Raw genomic sequence first — 26610 nt, 5'->3', positions numbered from 1 at the left:
TAACAAGAGAAATGCTAGAGAAAGGAATTTCTAGGTTTGATAAGGCAAAAAGTGAATCATAATTAATAACATGTTTGTGATAGTGCAATGCATATCAACAACATTATTATTATACTTGTTATTCTATTTATTTCCATGTCTTGGTTAACTTTTATGCATATGATATTTTTATTGTACATAACACATTGTAATTGTATAAAAATATATTGTGATAAACAGACATTAAACATGCAAATACATTCAATAAGTGATTCAATTCATCAAACAATGTGTATAGCATTATACATAGATAAGTCTATGATAATTTTTAACAATAATGCATTTTTCATAGGACTTGTTACATAATGCATCTTTAAAAACTAGTAACATAGTGTAAAGGTATTGTCAAATGATCAATAGAAATGCACATATATATAGGTTTTTTTTTACCAAACACTACATAAAATGACTCTTAAAAACTATAAATGTGCAATGCCTGGCTAGCAACACTATAAATATTTGTGTATATTGACCATTTGGATGCCATTACTAAAATAAAATAACTAAACATTCATTTTTTTCTAGACATCAACAATTCTCTTGTTGATCTCAACTACTTCTTTTTCCTTTTTCCTCTTCTTATCTTTCCTTTCATACCTTTTCTTTCTATAACTTCCATTGAAAAAAACAAAAAAAAACACAATCCTTTTACATAGAGAAGTTTAAATCAACCCTAACGGCAAAAATGGTCTAAATAAAATTTACTCTAAAGACTAACAATTTATCTCTTCCTTTTTTATAATACCATTTTTCAAAAAAATTATGAAAAACCTTAATACAAAGATTATATACTAAGATAATTAAAATTTTAATTTTTTTAAAGTGTGTTAATGCATAAAAAAAAATCTTCCTCGCATAATTTTTTTTACTACTATCAAATAATCTATTTTGATAAACTATTTGTTTTAGATAATATAGATAACATTATAATATATACTATTACTGATTATCTACAAACGCATTTTGAAAAGAGTGATTTAAGTAAATACAATTATATAAAGTAGATGAATAATGTAATAATCTACAAGCTTTTTGTTCGCTGCTTTATATGTTCCCGTACAAGAATCGATCCCTCTATTAATGCATGGCAAATTCCAAGGTAAGTGGACAATAACGGCATAAGGATCAAAATAATTTAACGAATAAAACTTTTTGTTTAAAGGGAGGATTATATTCCAATCTTACATCCCATTACCGCAATGCTTTAAAGCTAATCCGTGTCATCTGATATATATTGTGGTCCAGTGAATCCTTTAAAAGTATTCCTCTGCAACATAATGTTGAATTTTCAATAAATATTCCCTCCAGCTTTGAATAATACGAATAATGCTTTCTTCACGAGTGAGGATCCAAACTCTTAGCTTCTGAACATGTCAAACTTGGAACAACCAGTACATACCAGATAATGCTTTTTCACCGAGTACATCCAAACTTTGTTTTTAATTAATGTGGATAATGTAAGCTGACAAAGATGCGAGCATATATACCCAGGTTGTCATGTCTAGTTGAATTTAGTGATAAAAAAAAAATTTCTCCTTCGATTGGGATTTGTAAACTGGGAGGGAGACAGAATACTTCTTGCTTTAGCAGCGAGATATATTCTTCATACTAAATTTTAAATTTAAGGCTGATCTAAGCAGGCTGGTCCAATCCTCAGATCACCTGAATAGCTTGGCATCAGTAAATAGTATACATTTGGTATTATACATTGTCAGATTTCTCTGCAACTGAGCTTGAAATCGAGGCTTGCCATCTCAGGATTAAGATAGGAAAATCAGCAAGATTAGCTATGGGCAATTCCAGTAGTTCCCGTTCGATCTCTTCAAAAATTCCAACAGTTCCTGTTCAATCATCAAAACCCCCAGAAGATTCATCACTGACACTTGGCTATTGCATCAACCTCTTCAAAATGGTCCACAATGCAGGCGATGCAAACAATGTGATTGATGCCATTAACAAGCTCTTGGACTCTATTGAAAATAAGGTGAGTATAATAGTGAGCTTTTCCTGCAATAAATTTGTTCTAAAGGTGCATCACCACCCCTCTGTTCCCCCTTAGCTCCAGGCTATCTTCCTATTCAATTATAAAACATTGTTCCTAGATTTTTGGGGTTACTTTTAAATATACCCTTGTTTTTATTCTCAAAGTAAATCCTTGCCCCCTTCATCCCGCTTAATCAAAAATAAAAAGAGGAGACTTCAAGGAACATTTTTAGAATGCGTTTCCTTTCCAAGTAATGTGTATTACTTTTAATTGCAGTCAAAAAAAGATAAGCGGAAGAGCATTGTGGAATCAGAAACAACAGAAAATGGTAGCTTATGGAGGTCCCTTTTGAACAGTGGTGGTGCATTTCTCGAATTTGTCAATAAGCATATTCAGAGAGGCCAGGAGAAGGTGATTGCTAATTGTATAACCCTTCACTTCCCACCAACAATAGCTAAAAATTATGTTCAAATTAGTTTCAGCAAGTTCCAATTTGTGGTGGTGTTTTTACAGGGAGACTTCATTTTTCAGCTTGGTGAAACAAGAAAACCTGTTGCAGAAATATTACAAGCTGTTGGTAAGATGCACTGGATAATAGGAGGACTATCTATTGTAGCATATTTGTTAGACCAAATTGATCAAATGCGGGAAAATAGAACTGAATGCTTGGAGCTCTTGAGGCAAATGTTAAAGCTTGCTGGTCATATCAGACAACTAAACTATGACATGCCACAATACGAGAAGAAATTCAGCGAGGCAATTTTCTTGATTGTTGAAGGATCAATGATGTGTGCCTCTCAATTGAATTCCAAAGCACTCTTCCGGTTGGAATATTTATCTTTATTGCAAGATTGAAGCAAACCAAGGTTCTATAAATTATGCTCCATGATTTTTTCATTTTATTTCCGAACCTAAATTCCACTTTTTAATGTTCAACAGCTTTTTGAAATCTTTTGTGAACTCGAAGAGCTTGAGTGATCTTCAATCAAAAATAAATCAGCTCTATCAGGACCTCACTTTGACTGCTGTAATAGCAGTAAATCACCAACTGCCTATCATTGCCTCTCCATCACAACCTATTTATCCATCTTATGCAGGTAAGTACAATATTCTTAATTACATTCGCTAGACAATTTCCAATTTTGCATTGGTATTGTGATAGATACCTAGCTTCGCACCTCTTTGAATACGTTGGCAATCAAATTTATTTGCTTTGTTGATTTCATTTTCAATTATTTGTAATGGCATATTGTGATGAAATAAGTTTCTTTTTTCCTTTAAAATTAACAAGAGACTTCATTAGATTAATGGGATTACACAATTAAATGAGCCATTATGTCGATACATTTCCCTCTTTCTGTTCCAGAATTACTTAAAATTGTTCTAGAATATCTTAAACATAACAACCCAAACAGTCTAAGGGCAAGCTACAAAGATCCTGTAACTTGTTCATCTCATGGCGCATAATTTAGTGTGTCAATTGTTTGATTTCTCCTTGACTTATAGCAAAAAAACATGATGTGCGGCCTTTTGCTAGCTTTGATTACTATGTGATATGAGCTACTCTCAACTGACAAATTAGACGTCTCTTCTGTAAAATATTTTTTTCTTGAAGTGCTATTCTTATTAGGTGATCATTGATTAAGAGCTCTAGTTACTAGTATCTCTTTCTGTAGTTCGGTTCCTTTCATTACTTTTCCAGTAGCTTGATTCCTACCAGACGTTTGTTGGCTATTAGTTCTCTAGCTAAATCAGCTCCTTCAAATCTTCATTTGTGGATATATTTTATTTTAAGCCTATTTTAGTATTTCGGTACTATCCTATGTTACGAGGGGGAAGCATTGCATAACGTGGTAGTCTAATTAATATCATAGAAGCATGTTTGTTTCTGCGATCTACATGGCACAATACACACACACACACACACCTATTTTGTGTTTGTTTCTGCGATCTACATGGCACAATACACACACACACACACACCTATTTCGTGTTCTTTGTAATAATCGAACTTTTCCCGGGTTAGTTTGAAAAATTGGCCCTTACATGTACCAAGATTTGACATAGGTATTTAGTATTTACTAAGTTTTAACTTGATAAGTGGATTAACCTGCATTTTCCCACATAAAGAATTCCCAAAACTCCTCTAACTTTAGTTATAACTAGAATTGTCTGCAGCAGTATTCCAAATATATAGCTTCTATGTTTTAACTTGACCTGTGAAATCAAATGCATCCTATTCTGAATAGAATAAACTATAAAGAGCTTGCATGTATACTGTAACCCTCTTTTCAATACAAGAGTCCCATTTATAATTTAAAAATATAATTGAGTTTTTAATGGCTTCCAAGTAGTTCAAGTCATTAAGTAACCAGTGTTTGCAATTTTTCTTCCTTACAGTTGGGATCGAGCAGCAGATACACCAACTAATGCAGTTGCTGGACATGACCACAAGGGAAAAGACATCATGGGCTGTGGTTATTTATGGTTTTGGAGGCATTGGAAAGACAACACTTGCTAAAGCTGTTGTTGCGAAATCGAAAACGATTCTGAAAGATTACAACTATTGTGGAATTGAATTATATGAAGAACCTTTCAAGAATGATTTTAAGAGCCTACAACAGAAAATCCTGAATGATGCTTTCCCAAATTATTATGGCAAACACGTAATAATAAGAGATTGTGCAGATGGTCGGTATCATCTTATGGAAGCTTTAAAAAGTGAAGCAAATAAACCTGCATTTATTTATATAGATAACGTTCTCCGTGCACCTTACCTGAAAGAGCTTCTGCCTGAAAATTTGAAATGCCTTCCCCAACACAGCAGGATCCTCATCACAACAAGAAATTTGGCTGTAGCAGATGTCCTTGTAGAACGTGGTCTTGAGCGGCGCAAATATTGTGTGAATACTCTCTCCCCCGACAATGCAAAGAAAATCTTGTGCGAGGATCCCTCAAATCCTCGTTACAACAAAAATGACATGGACAGAATTGTGCGGATTTGTAATGGAATTCCACTAGTTCTCAAAATTGTTGGTGTTCGTTTGAAGAAGCAGGGATACAAGGCTGAGAAATGTTCTCAAATACTTGAAGCACTGGAAAAAGGAAAGGATATTAAAGAAGATAACCTAAGTGGCCGTTTAGTTGATTTTGTATACAAGGAGTTTGAAGCTTCTACTCAGGAGGCATTTTTAGACATCTGCTCTTTCTTTAATAACTGGGACATCCACCATGTACGATATATTGTGGGGGCAGAAGAGGTGACATCCCTAGAAGAAGCAGCATTGGTCAATTCATCTGATGAAAACAAGTTGAATGTCCATGATGTAATCATGGCCAAAGGACGTAACATGTCTCAGTCTAATAGAATAATGGATCAACAAGCTCTATCTGAAAATGATCGCCGGGTATGTTTTAATTCTCTCTTACTAAAGCAGTAAATATAACGTTTTATAGCATAGTTAAATATTCTTATTTACGTCTCTATGAGGACCTGTCAGAATCTATGGAACAGTATAAGCTACAAAAGGATTTAACTTTTACGCAGTTTAGATCAATCTCAAAAGCAGATTAGCTGTCATTTATATTAAATTTATCTCTATGTAAACTATTAAATCTCATTTTCTTATCTAGACAGGCTCGGGTGGTTATTTCCAATAAACTAATTTAGTAATTTATAATGCTTTTGTTTTATGTTGTAGAATCTCAAAGAAATCAAAGGAGTCTGGCTTATGGAGGATAAGTCCACATATGTACTTCAAGAAAGTAGCTTAAATTCAATGAAGGATTCACTAAGAGTTCTTGCCTTGGGAAATCAGATCAGAGTCAACAGACAAAGCCAGCAAAATTTTAAAGAACTAAGATTCCTTCGAATAGGTGGCAACATTCCTTGTTTACCCGTGAATTTACAGAAACTGGACCGATTGGCTGTGTTCCATGGCCCCATCTTCGTGGAAGGCTTTAGTTTGCACCAGGTAAGGCATCTGTTCTACATATATATTTCATTTGCACATTTTAATTTATAGTAAGAAATCCTCAACAATGTACTTGGAATATAACGCAGTTACCAAATACATTACGAGTGGTGAAAGCCATGGAGCAGTCTGATCTGAGCACATACACACATTCACAGGCATCCAAATCAATGCACAGCCACAAAAACTCTTCCTTGAAAGAACTGGATTTGAAAGAATTGAAAAATTTGCAGAGATTACCATTTGGCCTTGATCAATTAATTGCCTTGCAGACTCTGATATTAGATGATTGGGATAAAATGGATGAGTTACCCAGGCAAGTATGTGACCTGCCTTCATTGAGAAAATTGAGTATCTGTAATGGTGCTTTGTTAAGGTATTTGCCAGAGCTGATTAGTCAACTAAGCTCTTTAAAGGAGCTGAATTTAACAGGTTGCAGGACATTGAAAGAATTGCCCTCAAGCTTTGGAAAACTCCAGTCTTTAAAGGATTTGAATTTAGCAGAATGCTTAGAATTGAAAGGATTACCTTCTAGCTTTGGTAAGCTGAGATCTTTAGAGGTCTTGAATTTAGAAGGCTGCTGGAAATTGCAAGCATTGCCTTCGACCTTTGGGCAACTCAGCTCTTTAAAAAAACTAAGTCTAAGATCAGATCAACTGAAAGAACTGCCTTCCAATTTCGGGCAACTCAACAATTTAACAGAATTAAGCTGCAACTGTGTGGAATTGACGGAATTGCCTTCAAGCTTTGGACATCTCAAGTCTTTAACAAATTTGGAATTAACATGTTGCACAAAGTTGAAAAGTTTGCCATCAAGTTTTGGGCAGCTTGCATCTTTAGAGGATTTGAAATTATTTGCTTGCTTCAAGTTGGAAGAATTGCCTTCCAATCTCAGCGGGCTGAAATCTTTAAAATTGCTAGATTTAAGAGGCTGCGATAATCTTAAAAAAGTCCCTTCATCCCTTAAACAAATGGGTAAGGATTTCACCCTCTGGGGTCCTAATGGCCTACAGGACAAGCCCTGCACTTCATTTAAGTAGCTTATGTACTTGAAAGTTTGAGACAGATCCACTGTACACTGGAAAAAGTAGAAGTATATTATGTTAGCCTCTCTATATGGTATTCAACAGGGTGATATATTATATCATTAAACTTTGGTGACATATTTTACCAAACTAAGTGAATCTTAAAAAAGGATTGTAACATTATAAAATATTAAAAAATATTGGGCATGTTTGTCAAAAGAAAACTGTAGGAGGTTTAATAAGCACATAGCACAAGAGTACAACTTGAGTTGGCCTAGTGGTGGAGAACTTGTGCTCTTGAAAGAGAGGTCAAAAGTTCAAATCCCACAAGGGGGTAAGGCATGTACACCTCATCGACTTAAGCCCATTACCGATCAAAAAAAAAAATGTGTTTGAAAAAAGAAAAAAGGGAAAGAAAAAGGAAAAAAGACAATTGTCTTCAGCATACATCTGAAAACGTGTAGTCTATAAATGATTCCATGATATATAAGTTTCAGTTTAGGCCCAAGGCCTGTCATAATAGGGAATATATGTTAATGACGCGCTCTTTAAAAAATAAGTATATGGCTAAAACAAATGAAAATACTTGGTTTTTCTTTATATTGGAGGTTTTTTGCTAGTGTTAAAAATTGTAACAGAAATATTGTGATATTGTGAAGTATAATATTCTGAAATTAATCTCATAGATCAACTGTCACTATTCAGAAATTATGGACAGTGAAAAAATATATAAAGAAGAATACAATAGAAGCTTTTTAATTTCCACGAGGCCAAGGACAGCCTAAGGGATCACTGACCCAGTCATTTAGCTTTCTTTATTACTGATCGTCTGCTATTTACTTTGATGATAAGCTACCCTATTATCCTCTTTGAACAGATTCTACAAATAAACTACTACTGAAGTACCCATGTATTTGGTCCAAATGTCATTGTAAGCTTCACAATCTAAAATAACGTGTTTCTTTGACTCAACTGCTCTAGTTGTGTAAAAGACAGATACTCTTTCCTCCCATTCTTCTTTTGGCCTCTTCCATCTACATGTTTCACCCCGAAGATGATGTGAATTAGTCCTCAATTGGGTTATGAGCATCTTTACTCCCCAAGGGATATGCCTCTGTATAGCCCTTTTGGTGATGACAATACATAATGTTTTATTCATCATGATAATATTTTCTCTTTCTCCCTATTGTCCTTTCCCACATAGAATAGTGGAAATTGCACATAATAAATGTCTCTATTTCTTTGTTATTTTTGGGACATGCATTCAAGTTGATCTTCCATTTGTTCGTCTATTCGATGTTTCATTTCATCCAAGTCTTCTTTCTTTCATTCAAAACTTCTTTGGTGAAAACCTTAGGCAATCTATTCACTCTTTTAAATATCATGAGACAAACCATAGCAATTGCCTCTATAGGAAAGGTACATATTTGTGTCCGGAGAACCTCATAAGGAACCAAGGTTTTATTTTGAATGTCTCTATTTTATTTCTAAGTGCTGCTAGCCCACAATTCACATCCATAAAGCACCACCAAAATTACTAATAGCCTGAATAGAATCTGGATAGTTTTTTAATACCATAACTCAGCCTCTTTGCTTCTGTCTTGTAATGTGGAATGTGCTCTCCAGCCTCCTAAAGTTCTCTTCCTTTTGCAAGTTTCCCAACTATGTTTGTTGTTGAATCAATCCAAAGATATTTAAATTTTAAACTTTGTTACTTCTTCTAGAATACCTCTTATTCCTCTTCTTGATGATAAATCACTGGGCGTGATCCGAAATGTCAAATAAAAAACACACAGTTTAATCCAAAAAATTGCTCAATAATAGAATACCCCCTTTCAAAATAAAAGTTAGGCTGATTTTTTTTTTCTTTTGGTTGGAAAAGGCTGGGATCTTTGTCTTGCTGATGTAAACTTACCCACCTCCTTGCTAAAGCTAAGTTGTCAGTTTTGGTACAAAGTGACGTACAAGTACAAGGTTTTGATACCCCAATATAGCAAAAAGAATTCTTGGGTACAGTATGGTTGTATATGGCTGTAAAAAGAATTCTTGGGTACAGTACGGTTGGATATGGCTGTAAAACAGTTGGGTATGGCTGTAATATATATATGCAAAAATATTTTAAAAAATATAATATTGCAAAGACATTTGATATATCATATGATATTATAGTTTATAGTAATAATGGCATTTGAATCTTTGATAGTATGATACTTCATCATTGATCAATGATATTATGCTAGTGATAAAAGATAATTGTCTAAGTTGTTAGTTTTGGACCCCAACTCCCAAAGCCCCTCATTGCAATTGTGTTTCTTATGTAACAAGAGATCCAATAACTAGTGGGGATCTATGAGTGGAGACCGCAATGGGATTGAGGGGCAGCACCCCTCAAGGAATCTAAGAGCAATGCCCTTGTTGCGATACAAGGCAGGCTTAAGAGGCAGAGCCCCCACTACCAAACCCAAATTAAGGCATTTGAAACCACACAAAACTTCATGGTACACACTATTTTCACAATTTTATTGCTTGAGGAAAAAATTAATTATTTGGCACATTTCTGTTCATAATTTATTTTATTTTTTAATGGTTTTTTTTGGTGCTTTATTTGCCCAGCCCTTGGTTTTGAACCCACAATGAACCTGGGATGACTCGGCAATATCTTGGACAAACCCATGCCACTCCCAATGTAAGACTAGTACTTGGACCAATTTGGTACAATACTCGAGGAATGCATAGCCAATAACAAGGGCTTCAAGGTATTTAAGTGTTCTTGCAGCCCTTGAGTAGACCTTGCAATCAAAATGAGATCACCAATGTACAAAAGAAGCCTCACAACATACTCTTCCAAAAAAACAACATCCATTCCATGCAAATATTATCATTCTTCCAGTTTGTTGATATATAAGCCACATAAGGTAAGGGATAGTGGGCATCCATGCTTAACTCCAATGTTGCTCCTACAAATCTTTGAAAGGCTTGCTTGAGTTGATTTTTACTTGAATCTCTTCATAAAGTCCATGGACTGCCTTCAAGGTATTTAAGTGTTCTTGCAGCCCTTGAGTAGACCTTGCAATCAAAATGAGATCACCAATGTACAAAAGAAGCCTCACAACATACTCTTCCAAAAAAACAACATCCATTCCATGCAAATATTATCATTCTTCTAGTTTGTTGATATATAAGCCACATAAGGTAAGGGATAGTGGGCATCCATGCTTAACTCCAATGTTGCTCCTACAAATCTTTGAAAGGCTTGCTTGAGTTTTGATTTTTACTTGAATCTCTTCATAAAGTCCATGGACTGCCACTCTATATTGCTCTAGTATGCCAAGATCCATCATTCTACTCCATAACTTACTCTTAAGAATTGCGTCAAAATCTTTCTTGAAGTCCACAAAACAACAATAAGCTTCCTCTTTTTTGTTCCATAATTTTTCAATGATACGCTTCAACATAATGACATGACCTATTGTTGAGAGTTTTGGTTTGAAACCTACTAGCCCTTTTGCTCTCTAATCTTATCCTTCTATCCACTTGTTGACTCTATGCTCAACCATGCTTCCAAAATCCAAACAGATTTGCAACCAAAGAATTGATCATGATGGTCCAACAATTAGAGGAACTGTTTACATCTCCACTCTTACAGAGAGGTATTGCTAGGTTAGTTGTCCAATCTCTTGGAAACCCATGTTCAATGATGTTATTGAATATTTGCTTAATATGAGAGCAAAGGTTTCTCATTCTCCATATTGAGTATTGTGCTTGTAGCCCCTCAATGTTGCAGGGCTTACCTATATCCATCTTCTTAATACCTTCCTTCACCTCCTGTTAAGTGAATAATTTTGTTGTTGCGATGACCATGGAAGGTCCCTCTTCCTTGGCCTCTTGTTCATGCAATTCCTGTGCATATTCAAGCCATTCGGTAGTTGAAATGTTATTCTTAGTTTGATTTTTTATTTGAAATTTCCTATAAAATAATTGTGGATTATTCTTCCCTAAATATATTGGTTCTTCTCTCCTTGTGTTTATAAATTCTTTTTTTTTTGCTTTTGCTATCTACTTGTACAATTGTTTGTTTGCCTCCTCTTCACCTAGCTCTTTTAGAGCTCTCTTTGCAGCTTTGCAATCTTCATCATACCAACCATTTGCCAAAAAAACTTATTTTCCTCTTTCTACTTTTTGCTCTTTTGTCTTTCAAGTGCCTCTTAAATTATATTTGTTAGCTTTGCAGCTTTCAAAACCTTATATTTTTGTTCTTTTCCCCTCCTTAATTCTTTTCTTTAATGTTTCCTTTAAGATAAAACAATTCCGTTGGGTTATCAGAATGTTTCCCTATGTTGTAGGTAGTTGACTGGGCTGCACTTTTAACACATGCTGATTCCATTCCCGCCTTGACAGCTTTATACATAACTGGGCTATGGTCTGATTTTAATTACATAAAAGAATCTTCAATTAGTACCCCCGTTAACCTTTTTATCAGATTTTGCGAGCAATGACATAATCAACATTGCTTACTGTTGTGATGTATTCACACATTGCCCCATTGCAAATGGGGACCCCTATTTTTTGCTTTCTGGGGTTAGTTTAGTTTGCTTGGTTGCCTGGTCTTGGCTATTAGTCTTTGCATTGAAGGGTCACCAGGGGGCTCATGAGGATAGCAGGCTCTGCTTGAGTTGAGGGGGGTCAGTAGGTGGTCCAGGTCAGGGTCTCTTTGAAAGCCTTCTCTAGGTCAGGCCTTGCTCTTGTTTCTAGGTTAGGTCTTGATTGAGTTTGAGGAAGCCCTTATATGCTGCTAGGGTGGCCTTGCCTTTAAGACCTAGGGCATTTAGTCAAGGAAGTGATGAAGAATTTGAATGAATTTCCTTAGAAACCTCTTTTGCTCCCAGTCGACCTCAAAGCTTGCTCCTACATCTTGACTGAGTGAGGAATGACCCATTTTTTTGCCTTGTGAACAAGTTGGAACGAGATGGGATGAGGAAATTGACCCTTAAACATGAATTTCGCTCTTGACCCTTCTAGAGGGTTCAGAACGAATTTCTCTGAAAACCTCTCCTGCTTCTAGCATAGGTTAAAATCCTTGATTCCACGCCTTGAGTGAATGAAAAATGGACTTATATATGCCTTTGGAAATGAGCTAAACCAAGTGAAATGAGGAAAAGTGAGGAATTTGTGCAAAAAGAAAAATTTCGCTCCTAACCCTTCCAAAGGGTCCAGAGCGAAATTCCTAGATAGGTCTTGTCCTTCCAGAGGTACCTAAGCGAAATTGATTAAATATACTTTTCATTCAACATTTTGACTAGGCGCTTCCTTAAGGTGGTTTGTTAGCATGTCTTGAGGTGAGAGCAATGTGATTGAGGGTGAAGTTTGAGTGTTTGGATGGTGTCTAAGGCTAATTCCTCAAATTCGCTCCTGACCCTTCCAAAGGGTCCAAAGCGAATTCCCTTATATCTCCCTCCTTGGTCATAATTTGCCTCATAAACCTTATCCCTATGGCGTAGTTGAGAGAGTATTGATGTGTGAAACAAAGGGAAGTGATGAAAAGTAAAGGATTTGAACATTATTGCAAATTTCGCTCCTAACCCTTCCAAAGGGTCGAAAAAAATTTTAAGCTCCTGACCCTTCCAAAGGGTCTAGAGCGAAATCCTCCAAATGGCTTATCTCTTCACTAGGGACGTTGAATGGTGGTCATGCATGGCTGAGAAAAGGATCAAAGATCAAGTCTAAAGCAAAGCTAAGTGAAAAAGGATGAGAATTGAACCAAAAAGAGCAAATTCACTCCTGACCCTTCCAAAGGGTCCAGAGTGAATTTCTCCATAAATCATTATATCTTGCTCAAACCTACAAACTAACTCATTCCCAAACATTTTTGAAGGCAAAAGACTTGTTGTTGATGATAAAGGATTGGAAATGGAGTTTGTGAAGGAAAATCAAGCAAAATGTAAATTTCGCTCATGACCCTTCCAAAGTGTCCAAAGCGAAATTCTTTTTAAGCTCCTGATTCTTCCAAAGGGTCCAGAGCGAAATTCCTAGCAAGACTCTATTTTTCCTAATGAACCTTGTTTTGATAGCAAATTGACTTGATGGTGATGGGAGGAGGTGTAGTAAGTGAAATTCAAGGCAAAGAAAGGACAAATGGATGAATAGATGAAGAAATTTGGCCTAGGAAGAATTCCGCTCCTGACCCTTCCAAAGGGTCCAAAGTGAATTCTCCTAAAAACACTATTTTCCTCCTTGTTCAAACCAAGATCTTTGTTCCTAGGACATGGTTGAGGGAGGATGGATATATACTTGCCTTAAGACCTAAATGGAAGTGAAGGCAATGATGGATTTGAGGTCAAAAGACAAAATTCGCTGCTGACCCTTCCAAAGGGTCCAAAGCGAAATTTCCTAAGACCCTCCCTTTTGCTTCAAAAATGGACTAATTTCATGCCTTGGAACCTCAACTAGGACATTATCATGCCTTGGAAATAATTGAAGTAAAGAAAATGATGAGAAAGTGAAGGAAAATTGAGCAAAATAGCTAATTCGCTCTTGACCCTTCCAAAGGGTCCAAAGCGAAATTTCCTAAAAACTATATTTTGCTCCTTGTTAAGACCAGGGTCTTGGTTCCTAAGGCATGGTTGGGAAAGGATTAATGTGTACTTGCCTTTGAAAAGTGATTTGAGGCAATGAAATGATAGAATTGAAGCTAAATCACAAATTTCGCTCCTAACCCTTCCAAAGGGTCCAAAGCAAAATTTCTAGGAGGTCTTTTGTTTTGCCTAGGCCCTTGAATGATCCCGTTCCTAAGAAATTTTTGGGAGCAAGCAACTTGTCTATACCTAGAAAGAGCACAGTTATGAAGTCTAATGCCTTGAAGAATGAGTTATGATTAGGGAATTAAGTAAATTGCTAAATTTGCTCTTGTACCTTGCAGAGGGTCCAAAGCGAATTTCATTATAGGGCCTTTCCCTGGAGAGGGTCCTGAGCGAAAATCTCATTATGGGCCTGTCCTTCCAAGGGATCCAGAACGAATTTGATCTTAATGCCTTCTTGTTGATGATTTAAGGTAAGAAATGCTATGTTAGAATGAATATGTCATGTATTCTTAATCATCTTTTGTTTGTTTTGCAGGTCAATCAAATCAATTTGGGAGAAGATCAGGCCAGGACAAGGGCAACCTCTACAAGTTCCATCATCATCAAGGACACCTCAAATGCATGGAGGAGGACTCAAAGTGCTTCCAAGTTGGTGGACTTCAAGTGTTCAAAGGGTTGCAAGTAATAGACCAAGCTATCCTCAAGGACCTCATTCTACTACATGGAGAGAACACAAGATATCAAAAGAAGGATCTTACAAGCACTTCAAGGCGAAGTGAGCTACTAGAGGAGGAGTGACTCGACCCTGAAGAGGCCTCATCGAACACAAGGGAGTCAAGGAGAGGTACATCATTCATCTCGTACATCAAGGACAGAGGAGTATCAACCAATGTCAGTGCAAGGGTACGTTGAAAGAAGCAGTTAGTTTCAGAAAAGTTAATCAAAGTTAGCTTCTCATCATCATCACATTCAATATCAAGAAATACTAAGTTCCTTCATCAGGCACAGACGCAAGACAAGGTGGCATCCCAGTCACTGTTCCTGGTTCTCAAATTTTGAATGTAATTTTCTCATTGGCTAAAGGAGTTTGTTGTAACAAACCCTAATTAGGGTTTTCACTTTATAATCCTAGCCATTCATTCTAAATCAATCAGAGCCATCAAATTATAAAGAGCTCCCTATATAAGGCTCTGGCTCTTCATTTGTAGAGGTTAATAGTTGGTTAATAGAGGTTAGAATAGCTAAAGAGTTAGTAGTTAGAATAGTGAATAGAATAGCAATTAGAATAGAATAGGAGGAAAAGGCAAGAAATTGTTGCCTAAATTGTAAATGAACTCCATTTTCATTGAAGTTAAGGTGAAGTGTGTTGTTTCTTTGCAATATGCATGGTTTCTTGTTGAATCTTCATTTTAGATGGTAAATAATTAGATTGAATGAAGGAAGTTATTGAATGCACACGCGTGGAATCCACCTAGTCCAAACCACTAGCCTCTTGTTGATTGTAAGTGTGCCCTGTGTGGTCAACTGGCATATAATGAGCTTAATCTCAAGTCGTTATGCGTCTATTGTTCATGCATTAACTTGAATGGTGATCAGTGTCTGATGGTGTACGATTTGAATATATTCAAAGCATCCCTTAGAAGATCGCACTGAGTTGGTGTCGGATTGTTCAACCTGATGGTCAGACCCAGCCCAGTTGGACTCCACCTAGTCGTTCATCCATCTTCTTGCATTCTAGGTCTTAGATTAGATTCTCCAAACCCCGTATCTTTTGATATTTCTTTATCTTCCAGTTAATAGATAGGATTCAAGTTCAAGTAGATTAAACGCTCGGGCAGTCGAATGTAAGTTCCCTTGTGATTCCAACAAAATCACATCATACCACAAGAGCTTATCCACACGTAGAGACCCTACATACTAGAACCTTGGAGTTATTTCGATTGATCCTTACGCAAATCTTCAACATTCGAATAACTTTGTTCAAGAGAGGATAAGATACTCAAGGTATTTTATTCTGTGTTCACATGTGCATAAAAAACACATCAACACTTACTCCATTATAAGTTTTGAATGTAAAATGAATTTCTTCTACCTACACATTCCATTGTAAATAATCAAACGATATGTGCAGCATAAAATTAGTAATTCTTCACCAAAATGATTAAAATACCCTTTATCCTTTGAGAATCTTGACAATTAATGGTTTTTCTCTTAGGCAAGCCATAAAGGATCGTTATTTTCCTTGCTGCGTAGAATTCTGGCTTGCTGTTTTGTTGTCCTTGCACGAAATCTCCTAAAGGAAATACTTCTCCATGTTGAGAGTATAATAATATATCTTTCAAAAAGGTTCCGTAAGCATTCTCAACATCCCTGCCACACTTTTTATAAATGTTTGAAGCCTACAGAGCAAAATAACAAGCTGCAATTCTGATGTGTCTTCTATTTTTTGCTATTTTAATCCAAATGTATTACTTATTTGGGTCTTCTTTTTCAACTGAATATTTGTGTCAAGTTTCAATTACTCAAACCATTATTCCTCTATATCCTTTGCAATTTCCTGTTGTTTACAATTTTTGTAAATCCTTCAAAAATAGGAATCTTGTAGCATTGTGCTCATGGGTTTCTGTGAGACAGATTAAGTTCCTTTCTGCGATAGGCTGTAACCCACATCCCCTCCTCCAAGGGTAACCTCTATAATTTTAAATGGTCCTATGAGGGGTCTACTTGCCATGTACCTTGGAGCTGATGACTCAAAGCATAAGACTTGCCTCTTTTTACCCATGTTTGTTTAATTTCATTCCCTATTGCCATTATTTTCTTTGCTCTCTCTTTGCTGCCTTCCTGTTTAGTAATGTATTTTGAGTAATTTGATTAGCAATGATTTTTTTTCCATTTTTGAACCATTACCTCCATTATTTGTTTCCCTTTTTCCAAATCGCCCCTTCTCTCCTCTTCCTGCATTGGAATTATCAATTAAGTCTTCACTGACATAAGAAAGTGAACCGTTCAAAAGACCCTATTGCTTAGAATTTGTCTTTTTTTCCTCTATTTTCATCATGACAACTTTAATACATACTACTTTCTTATGTTATCTTTCCAACCCTCCTTGCTTCAAAAAAATTGTCCTTTCCATTGTAGTTTGTCTCTGAAAAAGGCTCTCATAAGACTAGTTATGTTTTCAACTTCACCACGGTCACTTACCTCTCTGATAATTAAATTTTTTAATCTATCATATGAATATCTTGCTTTCTGTTCTCTTTCTTGTATTCCAATTTTTTTGTGGTTGCCTCTTATGTCTTTTTATTTAATGTTCCACCACTTAGGTCCATAATTTGACCTCCTTTGAATGGTTTCTCATATTACTCTCTTATACCTTCGGCATATTTGCTTGTTGAGATACTTGAGTTCCTTTCCTACAACTATTGAATCTGTCAGGTTTATGCTTGTTTTGGTTGATTCTTATTCAGTTTGCCAGGTTTGTTTCATGGTTTGACATTCATTTTCCCTTACTTTAAGGTCTTTTGAAGCATTTCTACTTGCTCCTTGAATATTCTATTAGCCTCTTCTAATTTTTGGTTTGTTTCTGAGATTAAGCAAACCTTGCAATTATTTTTATGCTCCCTAACTTCTATGTGTTCCAATCTGCTATTGACATTCAATAACTCTCGCACACATAAATGTGTTGAGCAAGGGGAGTTGATGTAGGATTGTAAACCTCTTCCTCTTCCTCTTGCTCATCATTCCCTATTTGGAATGTAACCTTTTTTGTTTGGATCTGTACCCTTTGTACTTGCTCAATAGTTATTTTCTTTTGTGCCTGTTTTCTTTTTGTTTGCTCCATTATTGCATGAGATATCCTATGCTATGGCACTGCTTTGCATTCACCACCACTCATTTCCCTTTTTTGTCTCTTAATGCTATTTTTGCTTGGGTCAGACCACTTTTCCCTAGGTTCACAAACATTGTTGTTTACATCATGGGAATTTGCAATCTTTATAAGCGTTTGTTTTTATTATTTTTAGTTTGCTTGTTTTGAGGTTGTTTGTCTCCCATTGTAGATAAAGAAGAATAAAATATAGAGAAAAAATAGTTTCATAAAAGGTGCGAATAGAAGACTGCCCGTGCCTGGAGGTCCCTACTAGAGGAAAAATGGGTCAACATGTAACCCTAGAGCTAGGAATGAATTACTGCACTTGCTTGCACTTACTAAAATGACAAGTAAATAGATCCAATTGTTCCCATTTATGTACTTTACACAACCACTCAATATATGAGGAATGCTGCCTGTTGCTTTACTGCCAATCCTGATAAAAATCTTCAAACACCCTATTCAAACCCTACTCGAAAACCTATCACTGCCTATTTGAAAGCTGCTACTACATAAAGAAAAGTTTGTCTGCAACCCACAAAAGAAACATGATTTGCAAAACAAAACTTTGCAAACCATATGCCTACAAAAGTAAAATATTGATTGCTTGCTTTTCCTAATAGGACAAACGCTTTCAAATAGTTTTGAAGCTGGTGTTGGAGCTCAAGATTGCTCACTTTTCCTAGTATGTACTTTACCAAGGCATTTCTATTAGCAACTATTTAATATAAGTCCAAGATTGATTGTTCAAATCGTCTGTTAGGACAAGCATTTCCGAATGGCCTTGAAAGCAGTGATGGAGTCCAAAATTATTCACTTTTCCTTGTTTTCTTTATCAGGTGTCTTTCTATTGGCAATTGTCTAACATGCCTTGGTGTTTCTAATCCAAGATGCTCACTTTGTGGACAACTAGAAATTCTGATGCATCTTTTTTGGTTTTGCGCTCATGCATAGAAGGCTTGGCAATGATTCATGATGTTTTCTACCAAGTCATAAGCCTTTTACTTGGCAAAATATTTTGTTCAGTTATGGTCCCAACTATTTACACTCTTTTGACTTTTATATTGAAAATCCTTTTTTGCATAAGAAAATATAATAATTCTGTTATATTTGGTATAACTGTTGTAGATTCCAATTTCACTAGTCACTCTATATCACTGATAATTTCTAATGTGTTCATGTAGATACAAGTTTGAGCCAATAAACTAGCCCGTGAAGATTAGCATCTGGGGGAACGATCCCTGCAGTGCTGCCAAGGTCAAGCCCTCTTCACCACCTCATAATAGATCCCTCCACCGCAGGTAGCAGAGCAGCCATTTTTAGAGTCCTCTCAGTGGCGTAGAGGCTTCTCTCCACTACTGACTAAGCAGACTTTTGGCTGGACTCCTCCTGCCGGCTGCTAGGGTGGATGGTTGCCACTAACTTACCACTCTCCAAGGTCCTCTCAAAGGCATGGATGCCCCTTTTCTCCCCAAACAATCAGGGTAAGTTTTCTTGCCTAGTGCTTGCCATTTCACCACCAAGCAGTACTCAATTTCTGCTAGGTGTGTAAGATTCCTAACCATAAGATTTCATTACAGAGAGAGAGGACACCACTCTCACCAGTTAGAAGACAGTGGATGATGGAAAAGACTTGAGTAATGGAGTGTGGGATACCCAGTTGACTGAGGTGCCCTTCCTAGTGCTGATTTTATAGTACTTGTGGCTTAGTTTTCTTTTTATCTTTGTTATGCTTATATTTATGAACTTCAAGCATATGACTTGCGCAATTGTTTCCTTTTGGGGGCTGGATGCTTCTGTCTCCCAGCTTCGTTGATTTAGCTATTGGACATGATTCTATGCCACCCCTTAGTTTTAATATATGACTCTAATTCATTAAAAAAAATATTACAAGTCTCCAATAAACTTTCCTCCTTTCTTACACAAAAATCTGTACAATTATGACTAGAGTCAAAAACATAGTGATCATAATTCTAAATTTACGTGAAACACTACAATAAATTAGTTAAAGAAATCGAAGTCACCACTAGCCATTGAAATTTTTTACATTTTTATTTTAATTTTTTTAATCATTGTGAACTCATGTCTTGTCAATGTTTTTAGTGAAATATGATCAAGGGGGATAAAAGAACTTTTCGGCCATGAAGATTTTACCAATGGGATTGATGACATATAGCTTTTGCCTACTAGGTTCATGCAGAATGAATGTACTCGTGGTTATTAATATTAGCTGGATTGGTTGCAGGTTTGTATACTTTATTGCACAGTTTCTCTTTCTTATCTTTGTGGTTCCATGTGTCTGTGAAAAGCAAGCTATGGTTCTGCATGTATGCGTGAATAGTCAGTTGAATGTGACTGTTAGCACCTTGGATTTTTTTGTTTTCCTCTCTCTGCAATCAAAAGATCATTCAATCTTAGAATCTAAGAATCATGATTATCATGGTATTCCTGTAGCTTCTCCCTCTTTGGTGTCTTCCAATAACAACTATTAGGATTATAATCTTATTCAATGGGAACGTCCTCTTCTAGGCTTGATTAAAATGAATGTCGATTGTACTTCAAAAGATAATCTTGAAAATGTTGGCATGGTCGATGTTTGTTGTGAGCATAATGAAAGAGTTAAGTTCTGGCTTACAGGTAGTTTCGGTATTGATTCTAATAATTTTGTAGAGGATATGGCCATTTGCCAAGCTCTTTTACATGCTAAGTAATGACATTTTACTGATATTATTTTGGAATTTGACTTTAAAATCTTGGTTGATCTCACTTCAAGCAGCGGCAGCTGAATGAATGTGAGAAAGACATCAACATCTCCATTCATGGTTTCAATATTGTTAAGTGGAACCATACTAGAAGGGAAGGAAATCAGGTTGTTAATTTTTTAACTAAATTAACTTCTAATTTGAATGATATTAAGGCTGATACTAAAAATGACCAGGATTGTGCTATCTAGGATATGAGCAGGCAATTTGGTGATTTTGTGAATGATGATTACAATGTATCTCAAAATCCATGACCCCTGAAGTTGTGTTTTTTGCTAGTGTACAGATTCTTCTGGTGTTCTTCCTGTTTATTCCAAATGGCCAGGATTGTGTTATCTAGGATATGAGCAGGCAATTTGGTGATTTTGTGAATGATGATTACAATGTATCTCAAAATCCATGACCCCTGAAGTTGTGTTTTTTGCTAGTGTACAGATTCTTCTGGTGTTCTTCCTGTTTATTCCACCATGATTAACTTTAGTATTATTTTTTTAAATGATTTTTCTAAAGGTCCAATTTTTTTAACATAATGACAAACATTATTTCTGATACTCAAAACACGTTTAATCTTCATGGGAACAAATGTTTATACCCTATCTCTGGAGTTTGGAGGTTTACTTCTCTCTTGCCGATTGTCTATTTGCAGTGCATCTGGATTTTCTTGATTCTCTAAAACTGATGTGCCATGAATCTTTTTAAAACAAACATTGTAATCAATTGTTTTTTATAACTTTTTTCCTTTATGTTTTTAAAAAAATAGCGCGATACCAACCAGCACAAGCTATACACAGTTCAAACTGCGCAGGGTTTCAAATACCAAAAAGCATTTATTTTTTCTCGCATACCAACACACTAAAGATATGACAATAAATCATAATATTCAATCAAACGTAGCCAAGGTTCGTATACAAACCGCTAATAAGGTATAACTTCGGACGAACATTATATCTAAAGAGATTTCCAATAGTAATATATTAACCAAAATATCGAAAAAATTCTATACTAAAACCAAACTAATTTTCAGACGAATCACTCAAGAATTCACAGATATGACAATACCTACCTGATTGTGTTGCAGGCTTTCTTCAAAGCATGTTCCAGGAGCACAAGGTGAGCAAACATTTTCCAAACTCAGGTCCCTAATTATTTCGTGCAACAAATAGGTCCCATGGACACAAAGGTAGTCCGACATTTCCAAACTCAGGTCCCTAGTAGCCTTATGCAACAAATAGGTTGTCCTGCTTCCAAGTTTCCAACCACCGACTCTTGTGTGGCAAGGGTTTAAGCCACAGTATGATAACTTTGTTGAGTACTAGAAGCCACAGTTTTTATGGCATAAAACTCTCCACCTTTGTAACTAGGCTGCCACAGTCAATACACTCAGCCAATTGAAGTCCCATGTTTTGACAAATTTCAGCACCGGATTATGTATTTTTAATTTTTTTTCTCCAAATTTACATCCTAAATCCCTGATCGATCTCGTCAACTTACACCCATTTACTGAATACCATAGCCAAGTTTTAGATCTCTATGTCCTTAATCCTATTTTTTAAATTGAGCACAACGTCCTCATTCCGTCAAACATTTAAAAAAAAATTGGTTTCCTAACTTCTAATTTTCTAATTAGACCAAATTCCATAATTCTATGATGATACAGTAGCAAACTTTGTTAACTTCCTCGCGATTTATCGCCGCTCCAACTGCATCCGCCTTTTTCACGAACAATCGCCTCTACTGATTGAATCCCGAGTTTATCTGATTTGATCAAAGTCCAAATTTTGCCGATTTATTCCAGTTACTCGTGATTTTTTCAATGTTTTTTCCCAGACCCGGCATTTTTGGGTTTTCCACATGTATTTCCGGCCTTTAAATGAATGAAAGAATTTTAATGATAGATGAAGTCGTATAAGAGATCAAGAGTCACAAAATTAATATTTTTAAAAAAAAATTAGGGCAGTTTTTTAATTATGAATTTTAATCAAGAAGTTTGGTGAAGCTTTGGCTATTCAAATTGTTTTAGAGCTGATTTCTTTATATGTTGCAAATTCTATGATGAAGTGTCACTTCGTTTCAACCATTCTTTTGCTACAAAAGATTCAAGTTCTTTCTCCCCATTCTTTCTTGGGTTGTCCATTTTTCTATTTCCCATCTTTCTCAATTCAGTTATTTAAAATTTAACTACAAATAAAATTGTAATATTATTTTTTTCTCATGGATTATATATTGTTGAAATTAATTCAGATTATAAGAATTCATTCTGACACCAACTTAGATAGTTACCTCTATATATAATATTGAGGTTGGTCATGGGATCGCTAGCCACTCCCTCAACAAATCTCATTAACTCTACAACATAAGTACTAAGAATAAGATCACAACTCTATGCCCTAGGCTTTGTTTATCACCAAATAGCTAAATATGTGTACACCCTCTAAAAGAAGAAGAATTCAACCAAATCATGTGTGTTAAATTTCAAGATAATCTTTGAGCATTTCTACATACAACATAGGCAACAACCTCTATGTCAATATGAGTATGGTATGGAGGCCTCATTGACAACTTTGCACATGTTTGAAAACACATCAACATGTTGCATATAGTATGGCATTGCTTGCATAGAGGGTGAGGGGTGTTCAAAGAAAGTGGATTGGGTTTGGATGATTGAATTTGGGTATGGGTTTATGTGTAATTTTGAGGTGTGCATAGTAGTTAAAGACTTTGGATTTGAATGTGGGGAAAAGAAACTTGATAATATCAAGGGCAATGACAAGTATTGTGATAAGAACTTGAATTTGTAATTTTTCTACAATATTAGTTAGTGTCAAGGAAAATTAATTGATTGGCCTTAATGAAATTGATCCAAATTTAGAACGGATTACAAAATGACGAGGAGAAGATACCTTTTATTTATGAAGTTATTAATATTGGGGAAATTAAAGATTGAATCTAAGAATATTGATCAAATTAGGGGAGACCATCCCTAGAGCTTCATCATTAGGACCTACAAGACTAGAAAATTTAGAATGTAGTAGCAAGAGTCATGGGATCACTCGATTTCTGTTACTTTGTATATTGTAGGTTGGATTGTAATGATTTTTAGGTTTAAAAATTAAAGTTGAAACTATATACTTTAATATGTTACTATGTAGTGATGTGTCATGCATTGTGTAATATAATTATTAATCTAAATATTAATGGAAAAATATTTTAAAACATTAATGTTTTGAACTCTCATTTCCCTTCACTCTCTCTATCTCTATGCAATTGAATTACAATTTGTTCTCTTTTTTTGTTAACATTTTTTAGATCTATGTGATTTTTTAAGATAATCATGACTTAATGGTAAATTATTACAAGATCTATAGTGATTTTAAACATGTCTAATGAAGGCTCGTCTTAGTTGATCTTAGAAACTAATGGAATTTTGGGTAGGCTCAAGTCCTAATCATAGAATAATTCATCTTAGGTGAAAGGGAAAAAATTGTAAGTAAGATCCTCATGCTCAACATGTAACAAAATGAATGCATCCTTAAATCCATATTTGTTCTCCAAATAATTTGTTACCAACAATTTTATACATTGGTAAAAAAAATTACATTAACTGGAAGGTCATGGGCCACTCCTTAAATTTGGAAGAGAGTTCTACCCGTCCAATTAGTGGTTACTATATTCTTAGGAATATGAACGAGGTTAAAGGTGTTATGTTTCAGATTGAGAATAATTATTGGTAGACCTAGTCTCTCAAGCTTTTCTTTTATCAACACCAGTCATTCATAATATCCTTCATATAAATATTATATAATATCTTTTTATTCAATTTCACACAACACAAATATTTGAATTTAATTTCAAAATCAAATCTACTACAATAGATATTATTCTTAATAGAAGATGTAGAAATAGATTACAAACCCTTTGAATTTTAATAATTAACAAGTGACATAAAATAATCAATTACTCTTATTTATTCAACATAACTTCAACTTATAGCCAGTTTAGTTTTTATTAGCTTTAAAGAAAAAACTATTGAGAAATTATTATTACAAAAATGTAGCAAATTAATAGCAATTGTGTTGAAGGAGACACCTTAGAATCACAAACCTTAAGAACTAAGGTAGTTGATTACCTACATAAATAGACATTATAGAACCACACAAATAAAAAAAATTGGCACTATAATAGTTTCTTTATACAAACAACAATGGTGCTTAGGAATGCCATCCCCAACAATGGTCACTACCTTAAAAACTTGCCATTCAATCAAAAAAATTGTTGAAGCTCAAACACAATTCATGTGTGGAATTGCACAATACTAGACTAGGGGTTATGTAAATTAGGGGCTTTCCATCCTCCACTCTCTAGTGATAGAAGAACAAGATGTTTGATTTGATAAAGGAATGAATTGATAAAATAATTCTATCATCTTTGATGCTTGACTTTGATTAAATACACTTGAACACTTGATTTTCCCTCCAAAAGGAAACCTTCATTTATTTTTCTTTTCCCTCCAAAATAATTTTTTCTCACATTCCTTTTTCTATTACCACTTTAAGAAAATTATTTTTTTCTACAAAACACAAAAGACCCCATAACTTGGGTACTCACTTCAAAAATAATTGAATGATTACTTTATAATACAACACATTTAACTATTATAAATTCATTTCTATACCCATGGGAAATAAAAAAAATAAACTTATAAAAAACCCCATAATCTAATGAGAAAAGGGGAGATGACATCTTTGTATGTTGATCCAAGGTCAAATGGTTAAGATCTAATATTGAAGACCTAACATTAGTGAGGGGCTTACTAGGGTATTCTCATTATATAATAATATAAGAACCAGGTGGCTCTCCTTCTAGCCCCAAAAATTATTGATGTGCTTTTGTGCACAGTAATAACATAGATTTCAAGTACCCCTTTTGAAAAGAAAAATAAGAGTTTCCCCAAGATTTAAATACCATCTAAGTGCATTGCAAAGTTTGGACTACGTGAATATTAACCTAAAAAATACCTATTTCTTTCTTTGTGATAAAATAATCTAATATAAATTGAGTTTATGAAAAGGTAAAATAATGATATTAATTTTTTTATTAAATTTAAGAAAAAATTATTTATTTAATTTTTTTTTTTCTATAGAATTAATATTTTATCTAATTAAATTTAGTTATCCTTCTTGCTTTGGTCTCGGTAATCTAAGATTTCTTAAAAGTATATTTGAAGGTTAATTAGATTAGGTCTTATAACAATCTCTTAATCTATTAAGACATAGTTTAGAGGTTTCATCTTGATCATTATACTCATGTAGAATTTGTTTTTAATTTTCTATTTATTAATTCTTTCTTAAATTGCATTATCAAGTAGTTACATAAGTCAAGATTTAGTAACTGTAGAGTTGAGAATCTTAAATTATTTCAAAGATGAATAAATTCAATTACAAGCACTCATTGCATATGTACATTTGTGCATCTTTCTTTTTAAATTTTTATATCCGTTTAAATAATATGACACAAAATTCAATAAATTAACAATTTAATAACAAATCTACCCTTATTCATAAATAGGTGTTATTATGGTAACTAAAGAAATTGCTTTAGCAAAAGAGATATATTCATTTTGTTATAGAGTTAACTATTTGATTTCTCTTTTTTCAATTCATGGTGTTAACAAATAACATATTTAGATACATGGTTGTTGTAGTGTCATAAATTGTATCCCTTTATAATTTCACACTTAGTTTAGACCCACTTTGGTATCTATGTGCTTAATTTATGACTAATAGTACTCAATTTTGGGACTATTTTCATAAACTTCGTGCATTCCCCTATTCACAACCTTTTTTCACAACTCAATTTTATAGGACTAGGGCATTGAGCACCATTGTCCATGCAAATTAGACCCAAAATTTGAATGATGAATGTCGATTTTGTAAATAGCAGGAATTTGCCCTCTAATGTCGACCTTCCCCGAAAATTAAATTCGAAAAGGTGTAACTTTAATATAAATACAAATCCTTCTCTCATTTCAAACTCTTATGTTCTAGGACTCCTAAATCAAGTACAATCAAGCAATGCAATTACATATCTGTAATTAAGGAGCAAAATATTCAAGCATACAACTTTATTACAACAAACATGATCGGCTACATTATGTTTCTCCATGATGAAAGTATGCACTAACATGTTGTAAGACTTCATATCAAGCCTTGTGTGAGACTTCATGCCAAATGTTTCATACTTGAGTTAATATTTGTCAATTCAAGCATTTACATTACTATTTATCCTATGCCCTCTTGAGGACACACCCACTTTTTCATCATCAAAGTTGTTGTGGGGGTGGGAACACCAATGAAAGGCTTGACTTAGGCAAGTCTTTATAC

The 26610-nt window shown here is 34.8% G+C and overlaps 1 protein-coding gene across 3 annotated transcripts; it reads left to right on the top strand.

Annotated features, from left to right (window-relative positions):
• The first annotated feature begins 1828 nt into the window (after nucleotides 1-1828).
• Nucleotides 1829-19467, top strand: LOC131068389 (disease resistance protein RUN1). Of its 3 annotated transcripts, XR_009112004.2 has the most exons (8): nucleotides 1829-2023; nucleotides 2300-2434; nucleotides 2537-2847; nucleotides 2963-3120; nucleotides 4424-5430; nucleotides 5725-5997; nucleotides 18653-18952; nucleotides 19049-19465. XR_009112004.2 is itself a non-coding variant. In XM_058003570.2 (7 exons), exons 1-7 carry the CDS (start codon nucleotides 1829-1831, stop codon nucleotides 18662-18664), a joined length of 2091 nt encoding a protein of 696 aa, XP_057859553.2. In that variant the 3' UTR covers nucleotides 18665-19467. The 3 variants fall into 3 exon arrangements, 2 of the variants coding, with proteins under 2 accessions (XP_057859553.2, XP_057859551.2); XM_058003570.2 differs by having other exon boundaries at nucleotides 18653-19467; XM_058003568.2 differs by lacking the exons at nucleotides 18653-18952; nucleotides 19049-19465 and adding an exon at nucleotides 6087-7122.
• Nucleotides 19468-26610: the final 7143 nt, after the last annotated feature.

This window comes from Cryptomeria japonica, chromosome 5 (genome assembly GCF_030272615.1).
Source record: "Cryptomeria japonica chromosome 5, Sugi_1.0, whole genome shotgun sequence".
NCBI classification, from domain to species: Eukaryota; Viridiplantae; Streptophyta; class Pinopsida; order Cupressales; family Cupressaceae; genus Cryptomeria; species Cryptomeria japonica.
The sequence above is the reverse complement of the archived record's forward strand: the minus strand, read 5'-3'. Positions and strand labels throughout refer to the sequence as shown.

Bases quoted from the DNA above. Each gene is read 5' to 3' on its own strand.
- LOC131068389 (XM_058003568.2), top strand. From the start codon at position 1,829: ATGGGCAATTCCAGTAGTTCCCGTTCGATCTCTTCAAAAATTCCAACA. The intron at 2,024-2,299 runs GTGAGTATAATA...TTTTAATTGCAG, and splicing joins TGGACTCTATTGAAAATAAG to TCAAAAAAAGATAAGCGGAA. The intron at 2,848-2,962 runs GTTGGAATATTT...AATGTTCAACAG, and splicing joins AATTCCAAAGCACTCTTCCG to CTTTTTGAAATCTTTTGTGA.